The 23079-nt window shown below is 43.7% G+C and overlaps 1 protein-coding gene across 1 annotated transcript in view; it reads left to right on the plus strand.

The window, feature by feature from the left end:
- CA4 (carbonic anhydrase 4) overlaps positions 1–23079 on the plus strand; it is a 52061-nt gene that overhangs the window by 22336 nt on the left and 6646 nt on the right. Inside the window, exons 3-6 of the mRNA XM_060693235.2 lie at positions 13285–13338; positions 15975–16145; positions 19215–19372; positions 22574–22663. Of these exons, the coding sequence (XP_060549218.2) occupies positions 13285–13338; positions 15975–16145; positions 19215–19372; positions 22574–22663 (473 nt within the window). The remainder of the gene's footprint in view (positions 1–13284; positions 13339–15974; positions 16146–19214; positions 19373–22573; positions 22664–23079) is intronic.

The following is a 23079-nucleotide window of genomic DNA, read 5'->3' on the forward strand; positions in this document are numbered from 1 at the left end:
AAAGCATTTTTTCTAATGCTTTGAAAAGCCTCTGACGATCAGGCAACTCAGCTGGGATCGTCAGAGACTTTTCAAAGCATTTGTTTTTTACCACCTCTTTTGCCAAGAGGTTGCAGAAAAAAATGCTTTGAAAAGCCTCTGACGATCCCAGCTGAGCCCTGTGATCATCAGAGGCTTTTTTTTTTACTTTTAAAAGCATGTTTTCGTCGGAAGAGGTTGTAGAAAAAAGGCTTTTAAAAGTTAAAAAAAAAGTCTCTGATGATCGTGGGGCTCAGCTGGGCATGGGGGGCGCAGGGATTTTTGCTACCAGTTCTCTGAACCACCCGCCACCATCCCAGTCCAAACCGGGAGCATTTCACCCCTGGTCTGTGGTCGTAACTCGAGGACTACAGGTAGTCCTCAACTTACCACCATTCGTTTAGTGGCCGAAGTTACAACTGCATTGTGAAAAGTGACTTGTTTCATGACTTGTTTTGAATTTCGTTTGATAAAGCTTATCAGGTGCAAATAGAAATATATATATTATTTACACAACAAGGTGGATCAATGGTTCAACAGATTGCTTTATTCAAAGAGGAGAATATATTCAATTAGATTTTTTTTTTATTTGGATATCATTTCTGGATTTTGTGTTTGGGAGGGGGAAAAAATGAAATGTTGACTTTGGTTTTGCCGATGAGATAAGATTTGTTGTTATAGAAATGGCCCAGCTATATACTTATATGTAAAAATAAAAAACTTGAGGTTTCAATGTTGTTATCTTGCACTCTGCTAAAAAGAGTTGGAAGTCAAAAGCAAAAGTTTTTTGCTTTTTTTCCCTTGAACCTTCTCTTTTCTTTCCCCCACTCTTTTTCCTTCCCTTAATTTCCTATTTTTCTTTTTCTTTGAATTTATGCATTGATAAAACTTATACATTGATATTTGTCTGAAATGGTATTGGTCAGTGATGACAAACCTTTTCCGACCGAATGCCCAATGGGCCTGAACCCCCAAAATGCAATGCGCGCACACCCGCACATGCGCCCCGCCTAGAGGTGGGTTTCAGCAGGTTCTGACCAGTTCTGGAGAACCGGTAGCGGAAATTTTGAGTAGTTTGGAGAACCGGTAGTAAATATTCTGACTGGCCCTGCCCCCATCTATTCTCTGCCTCCCAAGTCCCAGCTCATCAGGAGGAAATGATGATTTTGCAATAACCTTCCCCTGGATTGGGGTGGGAATGGAGATCTTACAGTATCCTTCCCCTGCCACGCCCACCAAGCCATGCCCACCAAGCCACGCCCACAGAACCGGTAGTAAAAAATTTTGAAACCCATCACTGGCCCCACCCCCTGCACATGGGGTCCCCGCACACTCAACCCATATGCGTTCACGCCCCCCAGGCCACGCCCCATGCACCCCCCACCCCCCCCACATGCGCGGCAGAGACCCAAAGACCAGCTGGCCAGGATGAGGCACGCGCACCAGTGGTGGGTTCCTCCCGGTTCGGTCCGGTTCGGCCGAGCCGGTAGCAGTGACGATATGACATCACCGAACCGGTTCTCCCCACCCCGCCCTCCCACCCCCCCACCCCCCACATTATTCTTACCTTTTATTTGGTCCCACCCCCAATCTATTGCTGCCTCCTGAGTCCCAGCTGATGACTAGAGGGAAAAAAACTGTTTAAACTCTTGCCACGGGCCTTCAAAGGGCCGCCCTACAGCTGATCAGTGTTAAAAGCAAACAAATGAGTCGGGTCGTAAGTGCGAGGACTGGTCGTAAGTGCAAGGACCTTCCAGAAATGACTGACCAGCTAGCCATGCCCACCTAGTCACATGACCTCCAAGCCACACCCACAAAATAAGCCACGCCCACAGAACCAGTAGTAAAAAAAATTAGAACCCACCCCTGACGCGCACATGTGCAACGGAGGTGAACTGGGGCAATGGCTCGCGTGCCATCACAGAGGGTGTTGCATGCCACCTCTGGCACGCATGCCATAGGCTCGCCATCACGGGTATAGGTTTTCCTGCCTGAGCAGGGGGTTGGACTAGAAGACCTCCTAGGTCCCTTCCAACTCTACCTATATTCCAAAGTTTCTCTCTTCTCAATTTCTTTTGCTTTTTCTTCATCTTCAAGCTTTCCCAACTGCATTTCAGAACAAAGCCTTCTAAATCTTAATTGTTGGCTTACTACTACAGCCTTTTCTTTTAAACCAGTACGCTTTAAACTTAGCATTTTCTTCTTCTTCCCATTTTTAACACATTTCATAATATAAAATGCAAATGCAAATAAAGATAGTAGGGAAATGGGGAAGGTAAAAAGAAGTGTGGGTTAAGGGGAGGGGAAAATAAAGTAGAAAAAAGAGTTATCTTCCAACTTTTTTCAATGCCGTACAATAAAAATAGCATGGTACCGCCTCAACTTTCTAGTTTTATGTATTTAGTAAACTAGCCATTTCTAGAACAATGGGCTTATCTAATCAGCACATTCCCAAAGTCAAACTTTCATTTCTTTTCTCTCTCCAGCACAAAGACTAGAAGTGGTTTCCAAATAGCAAACTTTGCAACTTTAAGATGGGTGGATTTCAACTCTCAGAATTCCTTACCCAGCATGCTTTACGATGGGTGAACTTCCACTCCCAGAATTCCCCAATCAGCATGAATTCAGATCTGTGGGCTTACTGGCTGGGGAATTCTGGGAGTGGAAGTCCACCCATCTTAAAAGCAGGCTGGCTGGGGAATTCTGGGAGCGGAAGTCCACCCAATGTAAAGCATGCTGATTGGGGAATTCTGGGATGGAAGTCCACCCCTCTTAAAGCAGGCTGGTTGGGGAATTCTGGGAGTTGAAGTCCATCCATTTTAAAGCAAGCCGGCTGGGGAATTCTGGGAGTGGAAGTTCACTCAACTTAAAGCATGCTGGTTGGGGAATTCTGGGAGTGGAAGTCCACCCATCTTAAAAGCAGGTTGGCTGGGGAATTCTGGGAGTTGAAGTCCACCCAACTTAAAGCATGCTGGGGAATTCTGGGAGTGGAAGTCCACCCCTCTTAAAGCATGCTGATTGGGGAATTCTGGGAGTTGAAGTCCATCCATTTTAAAGCAGGCTGGCTAGAGAATTCTGGGAGTGGAAGTCCACCCCTCTTAAAGCAGGCTGGTTGGGGAATTCTGGGAGTTGAAGTCCACCCATCTTAAAGTTGCCAAGTTTGAAAAGCACCGATTTAAACAAATAAAAGCAAAGATGTCAGCTTGCCATTTTCAGGGATAAGGAATGGAAGGAAATACACCGGGCTCTCTTACCAGCTGCTTCCGGTGGGAAATGCCAATATAGGTGACACAAAACTTAGAAGGAGACAACTGCGATGGAAGGTTGTGATGCCTTCTACGCCTTCAAGATCACATGATTTATTATGAACACTGCCTGATTCTCAATATTGGAATAATAGGATCTCGGAATGGAATAGCTTGGGAGCAAGAACTATTCTCCCGCCCAGGTCCTTTGCCTTGGGTAGCAAGCTGGCTGCGTACAGTTTTGGTCATCACAAAACATCACAATACAAAAAGAAGATGTTGAGACTCTGGAAAGAGTGCCGAGAAGAGCAACAAAGATGATAAAAAGAGGCTGAGAGGCTAAAATCAGTGGTGGGTTTCAAATTTTTTTACTACCGGTTCTGTGGGCGTGGCTTGGTGGGCGTGGCATGGCTTGGTGGGCGTGGCAGGGGAAGGATACTGTAAAATCTCCATTCCCTCCCCACTCCAGGGGAAGGTTACTGCAAAATCCCCATTTCCTCCGGATCAGCTGGGACTCAGGAGGCAGAGAATAGATGGGGGCACGGCCAGTATTTACTCAAAATACTACTCAAAATTTCCGCTACCAGTTCTTCAGAACTGGTCAGAACCTGCTGAAACCCACCTTTGGCTAAAACATATGAAAAATGGTTGCAGGAATTGGGTATGTCTACTTTAATGAAAAGAAGGACATGGTAGCAATGTTCCAATATTTGAGGGGTTGCCCCAAAGAAGGGGGAGTCAAGCTATTCTCCAAAGCACCCAAAGACAGAACAAGAAGCAATGGGTGGAAACTAATGAAGGAGAAAAGCAACCTAGAACTAAGGAGAAATTTCCTGAAAGTGAGAACAATTAAATCAATGGAATGACTTGCCTCCAACGCTGGAAATTTGAAAGAACATATTGGAAAGAACATTTTAAGAACATTTGTCTGGAATAATATAGGATCTCCTGCTTGAGTTGGACTAGAAGACCTTCAAAGTCCCTTCCAAATCTGTTATCTTCCCAGTTCCAATCCCTTTGATGTGATGTTCCTTTAATCCAAATGGGGATGTTTGGAAAAATATCTATTCCTGAGCTGAGTAGATCTGGAAACTTTAGAACTGAAGAACTATTAGCAAGGGAGAAAAACAAATTTGTCCTTGTCAATATTTTTTTTTTTCCCCTCACCAAGCCATCCTCTAAAATTTGCAGCTCGCGGCCTCAAACCCTCTTCGAATTTCACAAGCTCTGGAAAAGAAACTCTTTCCGGTCACCTTAGATTTCCACCTGCCTGAATGCTGACACGGCAGGAAAGAAGCTTCAGGAAGGGGAACGGAGCTTCAGAATTTCTGCTGATGAGGAAAAAGGGTTTTGCTTTCTGGCTTGAATGATCTATATATATCTATATATCTATTTGTATTTATATTTATATTTATTTGATGTATATACATACATACATATATATATATATATATATATATATATATATATATATATATATATATATATATATATTTATATTTATATTTATATTTATATTTATATTTATATTTATATTTATATTTATTTGATGTATATACCGCCCTACTCCCGAAGGACTCAGGGCGGTGCACAGCCAAAACAGTAAAAATACATAAATATAAAATTTAAAAACAGAATAAAATCGAATTAGACAATTTGGCACAGATAGATTAAAACACCCCAATCATTTAAAAACTGATTAAAATTTACATAATTAAAAAGAGGGAAAAGATTAGGCCAGGCCCGCCTGATGGAATAAAAAGGTCTTGAGAGCGTGGCGGAAGGTGCGCAGATCCGGGATCCTCCGTATCTCCGGGGGGAGCTCATTCCAGATAGTAGGTGCCCCCACAAAGAAGGCTCTCCCCCTGGGAGCCGCCAGTCGACATCGTTTGGCCGACGGCACCCTGAGGAGCCCCTCTCTATGAGAGCGTACCGGCCGGTGGGAGGCTATTGGTGGTAGTAGGTGGTCCCGTAGGTAACCAGGTCCTAAGCCATGGAGCGCTCTAAAGGTGGTAACCAAAACCTTGAAGCACACCCGGAAGACCACCGGGAGCCAGTGCAGCTCACGCAGGAGGGGTGTAACATCTCCAGCAAGCTTTCCAAGACTGAAGGGCGACAAGAATTCACTGAATTTGCACACGGGCGTGCACAGACAAATGGACTGTCTAGGGCAGTGATGGGTAACCTTTTTGCTGTCGCGTGCCAAAAATGGGGGGAGCACAGGAGATTTGCGCGTCTGCGTGCCCACACCCATAATTCAATGTGCCCCACCCCCCCTGCACATGCACCCCCACATTCCCCACGCTTTTGGCAAGCGATGGCACGGTGGACATGGTGGGCCTGGTAGGCCTGTTTTTCACCCTCCCCAGGCTCCAGAGGCTTTCTAGGAGCCTGGGGAGGGTGAAAACTGCCTTCCCAACCTCCACAGGGACTGCCTGCTACCACCAATAGCCTCCCACCAGCCAGTACGCTCCCATAGAGAGGGGCTCCTCCGGGTGCCGTCGGCCAAACAATGTCGACTGGCGGCCCCTAGGGGGAGAGCCTTCTCTGTGGGGGCACCTACGATCTGGAACGAGCTCCCCCCAGAGATACGGAGGATCCCGGATCTGCGCACCTTCTGTCGCGCGCTCAAGACTTTCTTATTTCATCAAGCTGGCCTGGCCTAAATCTTTTCCCCTTTTAAATGTAAATTTTATTTATTTATTTATTTTTTAAATTTGATTTATATGCCGCTCTTCTCCGGAGACTCAGGGCGGCTTACAATGTGCTAAGCAATAGCCTTCATTCTTTTGTATATTTATACAAAGTCAGCTTATTGCCCCCACAAACTGGGTCCTCAATTTACCTACCTTAGAAAGGATGGAAGGCTGAGTCGACCTTGAGCCTTGGCGAGATTCGAACCTGCAGTAATTGCAGGCAGCTGGTCTTAATAACCAGCTTAATAACAGGGTGCCTTAGACCACTGTACTACCAAGGTTTTTAAATTATGGGGTATTTTAAATTTGTCTCAGCCAAATGATTTAATTCGTTTTTATTCTATTTTAAATTTTTGTATTTATGTGTTTTATCCTGTGGCTGTTCACCGCCCTGAGTCCTTCGGGAGTAGGGCGGTATATAAATCCAATAAAAAACAAAACAAAAACAAACAAAACACAGAGGCCCTCTGGAGGCTGGAAATAGCCTGTTTCCCGACTTCCGGTGGGCCCGGACGGGCTGAAAATCAGGTGGCCGGCACGCACATGCTTGCTGGAGCTGAGCTAGGTGTTGCGGCCCCGTCCTCTGAGCCTGTCCCATCGGAGGAAGAAAGCTCCGAGCATGAGGAAGAGGAGTCAGCCAGGCCTCCCTCTACAGGCCCCTCCCCTCTGGCACTGTCTCAGGTGCCGGCCGAGGGAGAGATTAGCAGGGAGACAGGTGGCTCGGATGAGAGCGAGGGAGAGACATCATTCCTGGACGCACGCCTCCGAAGGTGTGATAAACGATTGCAGCAGCTCAGGAGGCGTGCTAGGGATTAGAACTGAGTCACTGGACCACACCCCAGAGACTATATAATAGAGGGTGGTGGCCAGTGATCCCTGTGACGAACAAAAGTAAACCTTGGATAGTCACTAAAGCCTCATCTGGAACTGCTGAGAGGAATATTTATTGTTGTTGGACTCTTGTACGCTGAGTATATTATCTTTCTGTTTCTGTGGAAATAAAAGCACTTGGCAGACGGTGTGTATATCACTGCCAAGTTGGAGATAAAGACCTGGGTGTGTTCCAAGTGCTTCCTTAACCCTCGGCTGGCTGTGTTTGTGTGTGTGTGTGGACGGGGACAGATCACTAGGGCAATGCTTGTGTGCCCACAGATATCGCTCCGCGTGCCATAGGTTCACCATCACAGGTCTAGGAAAATGCTCCGTCATCCAGGTCACAGTTGTCCCAAAGGTGCTTCTTTTTCAAGAGGCAACTGGACTTTCTTGTTATTCTGTGAAGACGTTTCGCTTCTCCTCCAAGAAGCTTCTTTAGCTCTGACTGGAGGGTGGAGGAATGGAAAGATTTATATCCCTTGTAGACAGCTGGTCATTTGCATCAGGGGTGGGTTCTAAATTTTTTGACTACCGGTTCTGTGGGCGTGGCTTATTTTGTGGGTGTGGCTTGGAGGTCATGTGACTAGGTGGGCGTGGGTAGCTGGTCAGAGTCATTTCTGGAAGGTCCTCGCACGTACGACCAAGTCCTCGCACTTACGACCCGACTCATTTGTTTGCTTTTAACACTGATCAGCTGTAGGGCAGCCCTTTGAAGCCCCGCGGCAAGAGTTTAAATAGTTTTTTTCCCTCTAGTCATCAGCTGGGACTCAGGAGGCAGCAATAGATTGGGGTGGGACCAAATAAAAGGTAAGAATAACGTGGGTGGGGGGGTGGGGGAGAACCGGTTCGGTGACGTCATATCATCACCGCTACCGGCTTGGCCGAACCGGACCGAACCGGGAGGAACCCACCACTGATTTGCATCCTTTTAGAGAGTCCTTGAAGCCACCTGTCTGGCCTTCAGATGCTTTGAGCCTTCTTGGAACTGTTGAAAGGACCGTGTTGTGGACTGGAGAATGATGATGGCATATCCTTCCCCCTCTGTTGAGAGAGGGCTGCTCATTTTGGACACAGATGGCCTCTTTGACCCCTCTTTCAAACCAGCAGTCCTCTCTCTCCAAAACGTGGACTTGCTGTCTTCAAAAGAGCGGCCTTCGTCTTTTAACTACAGATAGACTGCTGAATCTTGTCCTGGTGGGTTTATTCTCCTATATCACAGATAAACCTCCAAGTGGCCTCAATGACTCTCTAAAAGGATGCAAATGACCAGCTGTCTGCAAGGGATATAAATCCTTCCATTCCTTCACCCTCCAGTCAGAGCTGAAGAAGCTTCTTGGAGGAGAAGCGAAACGTCTTTTAAAGAATAACAAGAAAGTCTAATAAGACACAGGCATTTGCAGATGATGTGGTATTAATCATGGAAGAACCACTAGAATCAGGCACTAAAATTCTGGAAGAATTGGGCAATTACGGGGAGGTAGCAGGCCTTAAATTAAATAAATCCAAAACTAAATTATTAACAAAAAATATGACTGAGGTAAGGAAAAAAGTACTGGAAGAATCAATGGAGATCCAAACCGCCAAGAAGGTAAAATACCTGGGGGTCTGGATTTCATCAAGGTGCTCGGCCCTCAGAGAGGATAATTATTTACCTTTGATTAGAAATATTAAACAGGATCTGGAAAAGTGGGGAAGACTACAGATATCATTATTAGGCAGAATCGCGGCAATAAAAATGAGCATATTACCCAAGTTATTGTATCTATTCCGAACGGTCCCTGTTAAATTAGATAAAAAAAAAATTCTGGAGCTCAATAGCATCATCAGGAAATTTATTTGGGAGGGAAAGAAACCAAGGATAGCAATTAGGAATTTACAGGACAAGAAGGAAAGAGGGGGTTTCGGATTACCTAAATGGGAGTTATATCAAAAAGCTGCAAACCTAGTATGGCTGAAAGAATGGGCAACCCTGAGAAATAAAAGACTGTTAACTTTAGAAGAGTATGATCTCCAGAAGGGTTGGCATGCATATCTCTGGGATACTGGGAAGAAGATAAAAACTTACTTTCATAGACATAAAATAAGGGAGATCTTGATACAAATATGGGGAGAGATGAGACAGAAGCACTATAGGAAAATTCCGAGATGGCTTTCCACCATGGAGGCTATAATATATCCAAATGTATTAGAAATGGGTAAAACGGTCAGATACAATGAATTATTAGATGGGGGAGGGAACCTTAAAACAAGGGAAGAATTGATGGAACAAGGTATTTCTATAGACTGGTGGCCATATAACCAAATTAAATCCAGATATAAAAAAGATAAGGAGGAATTTGGCATTGAAATGAGCATAAATGGATTTGACAAGATATGGATGGGTACGGACGACAAAATTCTAGCTAAATTATATAATTACTTATTGGAGTACGATATGGCAGAGGAAGTAGTTAAAGAACCGATGTTAGCATGGGCCAAAAATATAGGACAGAATATAAATCTGAACGAATGGGATTCAATATGGAATAATAATCTTAAAATGACAAAGGCGACAGCTTATAAGGAAAACCAATACAAGCTGTTTTATAGATGGCATATGGCCCCAGCTAGGATAGCGAAGATCTATCCCAAGTCCCAGCTGATCGGGAGGAAATGGGGATTTTGCAGTAGCCTTTCCCTGGATTGGGGAGGGAATGGAGATTTTACAGTATCCTTCCCCTGCCACGCCCACCAAGCCATACCACGCCCACCAAGCCACACCCACAGAACCGGTAGTAAAAAAATTTGAAACCCATCACTGTTTTGTATCTATTGTGTGCTCATGCATTATTGCGGTTGAAGCTGAAGTAGTCACTGACAGGTAGGACGTTGTAGCACAGTGTTTCTCAACCTTGGTAGCTTGAAGATGGGTGGACTTCAACTCCAAGGAATCCCCCAGCCAGCAACGCTGGGAGTTGAAGTCCACCCATCTTCAAGCTTCCAAGGTTGAGAAACACTGTTGTAGCAGATAATTTTGTGCACTACGCTTAGGTCAGACCGAAGGCGGCGTAGTTCTAAATTGTCTAAGGCCAAAAATTTTCGATATTTTTTTCATCCAGGTTAACCGTGCTCAGTTGTTTGAGGTCAGGGGTTGGCCAGTTGCTATAGTCACTTATTGTATCCGACACCAGATAATGTTCCCCAGGACGTTTTATCTTCTTTCCTAGTTCCTTCCTGGTTTATATATTTGCAAATATCTTTTTATATATTAACGTATTCTTTCTGAGCAAAGTGCCCTCCCCCAGTTGTTATGATTATGGTTAAAAGCCACTGGCATTTATTTAAATGTTGCAATTATCTCATGGTGTATTTAAGGAAGCAGTTTTTCAGCTTCCTGTAATAATAGAGGAAAAGCTTGCAATTTGATGCGATTATATCAGTATTGACTCTCAGCAATCAGAAGCAGAGATTGTCTGCAGGAGAGCCTGTCCCCAACCCATTTTTTTTCAGATCTTCCAACGGTGCCCCCATCACTGCTGGGTCCATCCACCTCACAGCTGGTCATCCTCTTAACAATCTTCAACTTTGCAAGTTGCCAGTCTGTTACTTAGAGAAGCCATTTCTTAGCTCCTATCTTTCTTTCTCTTTCTTTCTTTCTTTCTTTCTTTCTTTCTTTCTTTCTTTCTTTCTTTCTTTCTTTCTTTCTTTCCTTCCTTCCTTCCTTCCTTCCTTCCTTCCTTCCTTCTTTTTCTTTCTTTTTTTCTCTCACTGTTTCTTTCTTTCTCTCACTCTTTCTTTCTTTCTCTTTCTCTTTTCTTCCTTCCTTCCTCCCTTTCTTTCTTTCTCCCTCCTCCCTCCCTCCTCCTTTCTTTCTTTCTTTCTCCCTCCTTCCTCCCTCCTCCTTCCTTCCTTCCTTCTTTCCTTTCTTTCTTCCTTTCTTCCTTCCTCCTTCCCTCCTTCCCTCTTCCTTCCTTCCTTCCTTCTTTCTAGAGAAGAACAGTTTTTTCCCAAACGCCATCACTCTGCTAAACAAATAATTCCCTCAACACTGTCAAATTATTCACTAAGTCTGCACTACTATTACTATTCGTCTTCTCATCGTTCCCACCCATCTCCTCCCACTTATGACTGCATGACTGTAACTTTGTTGCTTGTATCCTTACGATTTATATTGATATTGTTTCCTAATATGACTTGATTGTTTATTTGTTCCTTATGACTATCATTAAGTGTTGTACCTTATGATTCTTGACAAATGTATCTTGTCTTTTTATTTACACTGAGGGCATATGCACCGAAGACAAATTCCTTGTGTGTCCAATAATTTATCTTGGCCAATAAAGAATTCTATTCTATTCTTTTTTTTTTTTTTATTGCAAAAGTTTTACAATTACATTTTCACCCCTTTTTTCACCCCCCCACCTCCCTCCCCAAACTTCCCATCCTCCCTAACCCTCCCTAACCCTCCCCCCCAGACTTCCCTATTATGTACTCATAACTAATAATACTGATATATATACCTGAACCCATCCCTCCCCCTATATTATTTTCCCTCTTTATCTCTTTACATTAAGATATTTCTAATACATTATTTTCAAATAAAAGCTATTTGGTACTTTCTAGTTTGGTATTTGTTCTGAACATATTCTATCCACCTTTTCCATTCCCATTCATAAGTCTCTTGTGAACAATCTTTTAAATATGCTGAAATCTTCGCCATCTCTGCAAAACTGGCCATCTTCGAAGTCCATTCCTCGATAGTAGGCAAAGCTTCATTCTTCCAATATTTACCTATCAACAATCTTGCTGCTGTTATCATATACAATATTAATTTTATTTCACCCCGTGTAAAACCCTTGACTATACCCAATAAAAACAATTGTGGAGAAAATTGAATTTTTTTCTTCAAAACATTCTGCATGACCCACCATATTTTTATCCAAAAAGCCTTAACTTTCAAGAATTCTATTCTATTCTATTCTATTCTATTCTATTCTATTCTATTCTATTCTATTCTATTCTAGTCTACTCTAGTCTACTCTACTCTACTTTCTTTCTCTTTCTTTCTTTCTTCCTTTCTCTTCCTTCGTTCCTTCCTTTTTTCTTTCTCCCTCCCTCCCTCCCTCCCTCCCTCCCTCCCTTCCTTCCTTCCTTCCTTCCTTCCTTCCTTCCCTCCCTCCTTCTCTTTCAAATATCATTTTACTGCAACAATCATTTAGATTGTCATTTCAGATTGCTTTCCCGGGACTTTTGTTCCACTATTTTTTTAATTTTATTTCCAAAGTGAAAATACACAATAACGAAAAAAGAAGAAACAAACTAGCAGTCTGGGTTCTCCAATACTGGAAGGTGTTAAGAAGTGATTGGACAACCATTTGTCTGAAATGGTATAGGATTTCCTAACTGAGCAGGGGGTTGGACTAGAAGACCTCCAAGGTCCCTTCCAACTCTATTCTATTATTCTGTCCTGTTATTTCTGTTATTTTTACTGTTTTTCCCTTGTTCTTTCATTTCTCATTTTATTTTTATATTGTATATTTTGTCTGTTTGATGTTTCTTCGGTTAATTTGCGCTATTCCATTTTTAATTATATAGGCCCGTGATGGCAAACCTATGGCACGCGTGCCACAGGTGGCACGCGGAGCCATATTAGTGGGCATGCCAGCTCAGCTCTGGAGGCATGCGCTCGCCGGCCAGCTGATTTTCGGCCCTTTTGGGCCCACCAGAAGTAGGGAAACAGGCTGTTTCCTGCCTCTGGAGGGCCTGGGGGGGTGGGGAAGGCCCGTATTTCTTTCTTATCTGGCTCCAGATCCTCTTTGTGTATCTGGGAACGGTGAAAACAGCCTTTCCCACTCCCTTGGAGGCCCTACGGAGGCTGAAAGGGCCCATTTCCCCACTCCCGGTGGGACAGGAAGGGACCTTTTTTCCTGTCCCCAGCCTCCAGAGACTCCTAGAGAGGCTCCTACAGACTCCTAGAGAGGCTCCTACAGACTCCTAGAGAGGTTCTGGAGGCTGGGGACAGCAAAAAATATCACTTCCTGTCCCACCGGGAGTTGGGAAATGGGCCCTTTCAGCCTCCGTAGGGCTTCCAAGGGAATGGGAAAGGCTGTTTTCGCCGTTCCCAGATACACAGAGAGGATCTGGAACCAGGTAAGAATGAAAAACGGGCCTACCAGGCCATCCTGTGCCAGAAGCGGGGGGCGAGGGGGGAGGGGGTTGTGCACACATGCGCGTGGGCACGTGCGCGCGCGACCCTCCCCCGCCCCCCCCTCTCCTGGCACGCGATGGCAAAAAGCCATCACTGATATAGGCCATAGGGTGAATTTTTGCATCCCTAGGAGGGATGACAGAATTATAAATCAATTAATACCTTTTTTTAAAAATGTGTCTTTTGAAAACGATACCTGTTCTTTGTTGTCACTCATGTTAGGAATAATATGATTCAACCAATGAAAGCTATTTGTCTTTTGCAGAAGGGAAAACCTGGTGTTATGCCTCACAACAGTGCAAAGTCCCAGATTGCAAAGGTAACTTTCAAAGCCAACAGTTCAATGTACTGTAAGACACGAATCATGGGCAAGGTGTGGGAAAATGCAAGTTATTATATTTCCTTTTCTGTAGAGCCACTATTATGGATAGTTACGCAATAAAATGCTGAGTGTAACAAATGGTAATAAAAACATTGAATTCTTGGAGAGCTTCTGGGCTGCTTTGCTGCCATTCCAGTCTTGCTCTGAAAGGACCCTCTGATTGCAAAGTTAAATTTCTTTCATGCTTTTGCCAATAGCCTGACTAAGGTGAAAGATAAAGGCGTCCCTGCAGATTTTACTCTGCTAGTGGTTGCCGGAGGGCTCCGTTTCAAGGCCATTGAGTCAGCGCTGTCCAAAAACATTTCCACGGTCCTGTGACCAGCATGACATCATGGAGCGCTGTTACCTTCCCACCGAAATGATACCTATTTATCTACTCACATTTGCATGCTTTCGAACTGCTAGGTTGGCAGGAGCTGAGGTGAGGATGGGAGCTCACCCCATCACGAGGTGCTTGGGTCTCGAACCTGGGCTACCGGCTTTCCAGCCCACATACCCAGATCTTAACCACTGAGCCACCACACTGCCATATAGGCTGACTAAGTTTTCATGGAATCCTAAGGCAGCTCCTAGTTGGGGAACTGGGAGACAAGATAGGTTTCAAGTACAGGTAGTCCTCGTCTTACAATTACAATGGAGCTCCGAAGTTCATTTGCTAAGCAAGGCAGTTGTTAAGTGAGTTTTACCCCATTTTACATCTTTTTTTGACAGAGATGTTAAGGCAACCACTGCAGTTGTTAAGAGAAAATCATGCTAAGCGAATCTCTCTTCCCCCATTGACTTTGCTTGTCACAACCCAGCTGAGAAGGTTACAAATAGTGACCAAATGACCCTAGGACAGGACAACTATCATAAATACATGCCAGTTGCCCATTATTTTGAATTGTGATTATGGAGGTGCTGCAGTGGTTGTTAAGTGTGAAAAGTGATCATAAATCCCATTTTTCAGTGCCGTTGTAACTTTGAACGGTCACTAAATGAATGGTTGTAAGACAAGGTTGTAAGACAAGGACTACTACTTGTAATGTTCCGAGGATGAGTGTCTATTAGAGTCATGGCTAGTTTGAGCTCAGGCAGTGGTGGGTTCCTCCCGGTTCGGCCCGGTTCGGCCGAGTCGGTAGCGGTGACAATATGACGTCACTGAACCAGTTCTCTTTGTTCGGGAACTGGGGCCCCCCCGCCCCTCCCCCACATAATTCTTACCTTTTATTTGGCCCCGCCCCCAATCTATTCACTGCCTCCCGTTCCGAGTCCCAGCTGATTGGCTAGAAGGAAAAAAACTGTTTAAACTCTTGCTGCAGGGCTTCAAAGGGCCGCCCTACAGCTGATCAGTGGTAAAAGGCAGTGTGGTGGTAGACCAGTGTGCTTGAAAAACAAATGGGTAGACCGGTGCCTGCAAAAAATAAATAGGTAGATTGGTACAGCTCTGCAAGCAGTTAAAAGCCTGGTAGACCAGTACCTCTGCTAAATCCTAAAGAATTGTCACATGACCATCAAACCACACCCACAAAATAAGCCACGCTGACAGAACCGGTAGTAAAAAAATTTAGAACCCACCCCTGAGACCAGGGACTGGAATTGAAAATAGATAGGAGATGGCGGGAAACAGACTGTTTTAACTAAAGAAAAGGATTTATTGAGTTGGAAACCACTTCTGGGCTTTTTGCTTGAGCATGAAAAAAAAAAAAGTTTGATTTTAGGTTTTGATGAGTGGAATGATTGTATTGTTATACAATGGTTTGAAATGAACGGAGCTAATCTAGGAGAGAAGCAATCTAGAACTAAGCAGAAGTTTCCTGACAGTTAGAACAATTAATCAGTGGAACAACTTGCCTCTAGAAGTTGTGAATGCTCCAACACTGGAAGTTTTTAAGAAGAGACTGAACAGCCATTTGTCTGAAGTGGTGTAGGGTCTCCTACTTGAGCAAGGGATGGACTAGATGTTGGAAAGATGTGGAGACTCTGGAAAGAGTGCAGAGAAGAGCATCCAGGATGATGAGGGGACCGAAGGTAAAACATGCGATGAATGGTTGCAGGAACTGGGCATGGCTAGTCTAGTGAAGAGAACAGAAGGACTAGGGGAGACATGATAGCATCTTCCAATATTTGAGGGGCTCCCACAGAGAGGAGGAGGTCAACCTATTCTCCAAAGCACCCGAAGGCCAGACAAGGAATAATGGATGGAAACTGAACAAGGAGAGATTCAACCTAGAAATAAGGAGAAACTTTCTGATAGTGAGAAATAATCAACCCATGGAACAGAAGTTGCCTTCGGAAGTTGTGGGAGCTTCATCACTGGAGGCTTCCAAGAAGAGACTGGACTGCCATCTGTTAGAAATGGTGTAGGGTTTCCTACTTGAGCAGTGGGTTGGACTAGATGACCTCCAAGGTCCCTCCCAACTCTGTTGTTCTGTTTTCCCGCTGGCTTCTTTTAGACTTCTTCCAGCTTATAGGCCAGGAAGTCCTAAAGACTTCAACTTCATAAACCATAGTTTGCAGAAATCACGATTTTATTAGTCTTGATCCAATTTCTGTCCCATTCAAAAGTCTTTTTTCTCCTCTCCCTCCTGCAGAACCTCGCCTATGGGCGAAGCTATATTCAGAATGTGGAAACAACAAACAATCTCCGGTTAATATTCTCACCCGGCAGGTAACATACAACAACTCTCTGAAAGCGTTTAATTTTATAAACTACGATGTCGAATCCAACCACAAATGGAGCATGGAAAACAACGGACACACAGGTGAGAAGCAGGAATACCTCATACAAGCCATACAGGTATTCCTCAGAATGGGAGAATATGTGGACGAAAGGTCTAAAATGTACACTAAATTATAACTTAAAGGAAAAATTTTACAATATGATGTATCATTGGTATTTAACACCAGATAAGTTAGAGGTGGTGTTATGACCCAAACCCAAATAGGTATTATCAGACTCAATCAGTTCGAAAACAAACAGACTTTATTAGAACAGCTGAGAATTAACTCATTCTCAGCGTAGTCCAAACTAATTCAAAACAAATTCTTCATAACACAATTCTTCAGCCTTATCACCGACCTTGGTCTAATTAGGCAACCTGCCAAAGGCTTTTCTTGGCAAAAGTTCAGGAGCAGAAGACACTGACAAGAAATAAATGCAGCAAGACAAGAAACAAATCTATCAACGTTGTTTTCCGACAAAGAGCCCAATAGCTGTTGCTGGTCTTTTAAGCCTTATGGGAGGGGCCAATCATCTCTTGGCCTTACTCCTGAGTTGTCCTTTTTGCTTTAGCTGCTCCTGCCTTCTGGCAGCTCTTCTCATACATGCACTAGGAACAGGCTCCTCCTGATCCTCTGCCTCTCTGATGTCAGCCTCTGGAGGCTCTGGAGTCCGCACATCACTCCCAGATGGGCCCTGGCCCCATCTCTGCCTCTGGCGCAGAGCCCTCGTCCGGGCCTTCCCCAGCCTCCAGGACCGGCCCATGTTCTTCCTCAGCCTCCTCACTGTCCGACTCCACTGCCAGCTCCGCAGGCTGCTGGCGGACCACAACAGTTGTCAAACTCGATTTCATTGAGGGCATGGCCAGCTCGACATCACTCATGTCAGGGGCACCTGTGGTGCAGCAGTGAAATCCTCTGAAGTCTGTTCTGTGAGTCTGCTATTGAGTGCGTGCCCGCGCAGCGCTAAAAAAGGAACATTTTGAAGCCTTCCAAGTCTGCAAAGGTAAGTAAAACAGTGAGGGGGGGGGGAATCCGTTGTGCCACATGGTTTAGATTAGCTAGAAAGCAGGAAATCCGATGATTCTAGCTAATATAAATCACGCGTCACAGCTGATCGCCACCCAGCTGATCATCGGAAATACCTGCATTTTTTACTACCAGTTCACCAGAACCGGTCCGAACCAATAGCATTTCACACCTGCTGTGGTGGCCCGAGTGCTCTGCCAGTAAAAATGGGATCCCGACCTCTGTTTTCGGCTGTGACGGTCTCCTGCAAGCCTTTGCCAGCAAAAACGGAGCTCACGAGGGCCACCTGTGTCCCTCCCGAACTCCGTTTTCGGCTGCAACGGCCTCCTGCAAGCCTCTGCCAGTGAAGCAAAGGCACTGCAGGCCGGTCCTTCACTGTTTTCAGGGTGGTTCCATGGGCCAGATCTAATCACCCCACGGGCCAGATCTGGCCCCCGGGCCTTGCGTTTGACACCCCTGAGGTAAATTGTCCAGGTTGTATAAACGGATTTCAAATGACTGTTGGAAATACAAATGTAAAGAAGGGACTTTTAAATCATTTATGGTGGACATGTGACATGTTACAATGGTTTGTTTACTGACTGTTCAAAGTTACGACGGCACTGAAAAATGAGACTTACGGCCGTTTTTCATTCAACCATTGCATCACTCCCCATGGATCAAAATTCAGAGGCTTGGCAACTGGCATCAACTTATGACAGTTGCAGTGTCCCGAGGTCACAGGATCATTTTTTCCGATCTCCTAACAAGCAAAATTAACAGGGAAGCCAGATTCACTTAACAAACATGTTACTTAACAACTGTGTGAATGCGTTCTAAGGTTTTTAATGTTTTTTAATCTTTTAAATGCTTTTAGAATGGTGTTGTTTTTTTTTAATGTATTGTGAGCCGCCCTGAGGCTCTGGAAAGGAGCGGCATATAAATTTAATAAATAAATAAATTTAATAAATAAACTGCAGTGACTCACTTCACAACTGTGGCAAAAAAGATTGTAAAACGGGGCGAAACTCACTTAACCACTGTCTTGTTTAGCAACGGAAATGTTGGCTCAATTGTGGTCGTAAGTTGAGGACTATCTGTAGTCCTTGATTTGGGACCATCTGTTGCTGAGCAAAAGCGATTGTTAAGTGAATCGTGCCCAGTATTACACATTTTTTTCCAAGGTTGTTAAATGAATCTGCAGTTGTTAAGTGAATCCGGCAGGCATTAAGCAATACAGCTGGCCCAATTGTATTTGCTCACAGCTGCTGGTTTTCAGCGAAACTGTCGTAAAATGTGATCATGTGACACCCCCCCTGCAAATAGCTATGTGTCATCGTAATTTTGAGCGGTCATTAAATGAATGGTTGTAAGTCGAGGACTGTATTCCATTTGGGCTTCTAAATGTCCTGCATCTCCTAGTGTGTTCAGCAGACTGAAAGGGCAGGTTGTAAAGCAAGTCTAAAATGAGCCAGGAAGTAATACAGGTAGTCCTCGACTTACAACAGTTCACTTAATGACCCTTCGAAGTTACAACAGCGCTGAAAAAATTTCTGTCCATTTTTTCACACTTATGACCGTTGCAGCATCCCCGTGGTCACCTGATCCAAATTGAGCTGCTTGGAAACTGACTCATACTTACGACCAGAGGTGGGATTCACTTACCTTCCCTACCGGTTTGCAAATGTGAGTGCGCGCACCTCCTCTGCGCATCCGCATGGCCTTCTGCGCATACGCAGAACTCGCGCATTACATCCAGGAGGGTGGGCGGAGCCTCCCATAGTCGCCACTACCAATTCGCCCGAACCGGACAGAACCGGCTGAATCCCACCTCTGCTTACGACAGTTGCAGCGTCCCAGGGGTTGCGCGATCCCCTTTTGCGACCTTCTGACAAACAAAGTCAATGGGGAAGCCAGATTCACTTAACAACCCGTGTTCCTAACTTAACCACGTTAAGGCATTGATTCATTTAACAACTGCGGCAAGAAAGGTCGTAAAATCCACTGAGCCAATGTTTCGCTTAGCAACAAAACATGGAGAGGCTTCATTTTTGTGGTCGTAAGTCGAAGACTACGCTGTACTGAATCCATTTTTTCCTTGGCAGTCGTCGTCCGGCTGGGTCAGTCGGAGAAGGTGGAGTCTGGGGGTCTGAACGGGAGATACAAGGCGGTGCAGTTTCATTTCCACTGGGGAAGCGAGATGGGGAACACGCGGAGTCCTGGATCCGAACACAGCATTGATGGAGAGAGGTACCCCATGGAGGTAAAAGCCCCCAGAAACATTCATCTCCAAACTCTGGCCTCAGGAAACATTTGAAATATATGTTATTGTTGTTAGTTGCGAAGTCGTGTCCGACCCATCGCGACCCGATGGACAACGTTCCTCCAGGCCTTCCTGTCCTCTACCATCCTCTGGAGTCCATTTAAACTCACGCCGACTGCTTCGGTGACTCTATCCAGCCACCTCGTTCTCTGACGTCCCCTTCTTCTCCTTTTGCCCTCCATCTTTCCCAGCATGAGGCTCTTCTCCAGTGAGTCCTTCCTTCTCATTCGGTGGCCAAAGTATTTGAGTTCCCTCTTCAGGATCTGGCCTTCTAGACAGCAGTCAGGGTTGATCTCCTCTAGGACTGACCGATTAAATTTATATTTATTTACATACATACATACCAGGGGTGGGTTCTAAATTTTTTTACTACCAGTTCTGTGGGCGTGGCTTATTTTGTGGGTGTGGCTTGGTGGGGGGGTAATATGACTGGGTGGACGCGGCCAACTTTTTTTTTTTTTTTTACTTTTAAAAGCTTTTTTTCTACAACCTTAAGAGGTTGCAGAAAACAATGCTTTGAAAAGCCTCTGCCGATCAGGCAACTCAGCTGAGATCGTCAGAGGCTTTTCAAAGCATTTTTTTTTTACCACCTCTTCAGCCAAAGAGGTCGTTGAAAAAATGCTTTGAAAAGCCTCTGCCGATCCCAGCTGAGCTGCGGGATCATCAGAGGCTTTTCTTTTTACTTTTAAAAGCATTTTTTCGACTGAAGAGGTTGTAGAAAAAAGGCTTTTAAAAGTAAAAAAAAAAGAAGCCTCTGATGAGGTGGGGTAAGCGAGCGGTGACCGGGCCGGGGACCAGTTCGGGGGCGTAGCCAGCCAATGTTAATGACATTACCTAGTTGGGTAATGAAAAGTTTCCAAGAAAACAACCAAGCTTAGATAGCACCAAGGTCCCTCATGTCAACCCAGTTTGTGGGGGCAATAAGCTGACTTTGTATAAAATATACAAAAGAATGAAGGCTATTGCTTAACGCATTGTAAGCCGCCCTGAGTCTCCGGAGAAGGGCGGCATATAAATCAAATTAAAAAAAAAACAAAAAACCCTGATCTACAAATATTCTCTTTTATTATTAAGGTTATTATATAACCTCCTCCTGTCCCGATTTGTAGCTGAGGAAATAGTTAAAGACTCGATGATAGTCTGAGGGAGGAATTTCGGATATTCATTAGATCTGGAAAAATGGCAACAAATATGGAATAGAAATGGGAAAATGACGAAGGCAGTGTCTTCCAAAGAAAATATATTTAAAATGTTATATAGGTGGCATATACCACCAGCAAGAATCGCAAAGATGTTCCCTGGAACCTCAGCAGAATGTTGGAAATGTGGGTCAGCCAGGGGTACATTTTACCACCAATGGTGGACATGTCTACAAGCCCAAAACTATTGAAGTAAGATAAAAGTTTGGCTCATGGAGATTACAGGAGTCAGTTTTCAACTGAGACCAGAGGTCTACTTGCTAGGGTGCGCTTCAAGGTTTTGGTTACCACCTTTAAAGCGCTCCATGGCTTAGGACCTGGGTACTTGCGGGACCACCTACTACCACCAATAACCTCCCACCGGCCGGTACGCTCCCATAGTGAGGGGCTCCTCCGGGTGCCGTCGGCCAAACAATGTCGACTGGCGGCCCCCAGGGGGAGAGCCTTCTCTGTGGGGGCACCTACTATCTGGAAGGAGCTCCCCCCAGAGATACGGAGGATCCCGGATCTGCGCACCTTCCGCCGCGCTTTAAAGACCTTATTATTTCACCAGGTGGGCCTGGCCTAATTTTCTCCCTCTTTCATAAAAGATTTTTAATTTTTAAATATCTTTTAGTATTTTATACATTCAATTTTTAAATTGGTTTTAAATAGTTCGGGGTTTTAAATTTGTCGGAGCCAAAATTATTTAATTTGATTTTATTCTACTTTTAAATTTTGTATGGATGTGTTTTATTGTTTGGCTGTGCACCGCCCTGAGTCCTTCGGGAGTAGGGCGGTATAGAAATCGAATAAAATAAATAAATAAATGAATAAATAAATGAATAAATAAATGAATAAATAAATAAATGAATAAATAAATAAATAAATAAATAAATAAATAAATAAAATAAAATAAAATAAAATAAAATAAAATAAAATAAAATAAAATAAAATAAAATAAACTCTGAGGGCATAAGGAAAGCAGACTGGTACCTTTTCATACACATTACCACTGTGGCTAGAATTGCATATGCGCAATTTTGGAAAGGGAAAGAAGTACCATTGGATCAGATGATTATCAACAAAATTTTGTTTGTGTGCAGAATGTGATAGATTAACCTGCATATACTTAAAGATAGACAAGAATCAATTGTCAATCAAAGCTGGGATAAATGGTACCAATGGATAGAAGTCAAAATGTCATGAGGTAGATGTTAGGGAAGCATGTAGCATAGATATGTAAATAGCAAGCTAAATATAAATAAGGGAATATTAGATATAAGAAGATTAACAAACAGGGTGGATAAAAATCAATGATTTTTTTAAAAAAAATCAAAAAAATCAGATTTTTTTGATTTAAATCGGATTTTTTTGATTCTTAGCGAATTTATTTTAATAAAAAACTTTTGGGGTAAAAATCTATCGTAAGATAGTTTTCTATTTAAGATACATAAATAATTTAGTTTATTCAGCATGAAATGGAGCTTAGTTATGTAGCATGAGGCTGTATATTCTGCAATATACAGGGACTATCGCTGAGTCAACAGTGGGTCAAAGGAGTAGCAGAGATGACAGTTGCTCTTTTAAAAATTATGATTTAAATCGAGTTGATTTAAATCAAGCCTTTTAACTAGTTATTTAAATCATGATTTAAATTGTGATTTAAATCAACTTGATTTAAATCAAATCCACCCTGTTAACAAATGCAAGATGCAGTATGATAAACCAAAGTGAAGCTGTAGTATGATGATATGTAATGTTATTTAGAAACTGTATATATATGGGGGTTGAATCAACCTCAGTCGTATGTATGTGATTGTCTTTCGTTATAGTCTTTATTCTGTTTTTTGTTTCTAATGTATAATAAAATTTTATTTTTTTTAAAAAAAGTGTTTTTTAACCTACTGTGACTTGAGTAATAAAGAGTCTTGAGTCAATCCAGCCTGTGACTTTCTTACAGCTTCACATTGTCCACATTAAGGAGGAATTTAGCAGCACAGATTCAGCGATCAAAGGAAAAGGCGTAGCGGTGCTGGGATTTTTTATAAAGGTATGGAATAGATTTGCGTTCCATTGTAATTTTTTAAAAATAAACTTCAAGACTTTGAACAAACTCAAAACTGGGTCAGTCTCATCCAGTGCCTTCCAGTTGTATTGAAGCCACAAGACCCATAATCCTCACCCATCGTGGTTTCACTGAGCCATCCTCCTATACAGGGCAGGTTGCATTTACATATCTTGGCCAGACCTCTTCGGAGACACCTGTGGTGGGTGAGACCCCCCCCCACAACCTCTGAAAGCCCCTGTTGACCTTGACTTTCTCCTCCCAGAGCAGTTTCTCAACCTTTGGCAATCTTGAGCTATGAAAACTTCAACTCCCAGAATTCCTCAGCCAGCTAAGGAATTCTGGGAGTTGAAGTCCACACAGCGCAAAAGTTGCCAAAGTTTGAAGCACTTTTCTAGAGT

Source organism: Pantherophis guttatus, chromosome 1 (assembly GCF_059756535.1).
Source record: "Pantherophis guttatus breed Tessera chromosome 1, ASM5975653v1, whole genome shotgun sequence".
NCBI classification, from domain to species: Eukaryota; Metazoa; Chordata; class Lepidosauria; order Squamata; family Colubridae; genus Pantherophis; species Pantherophis guttatus.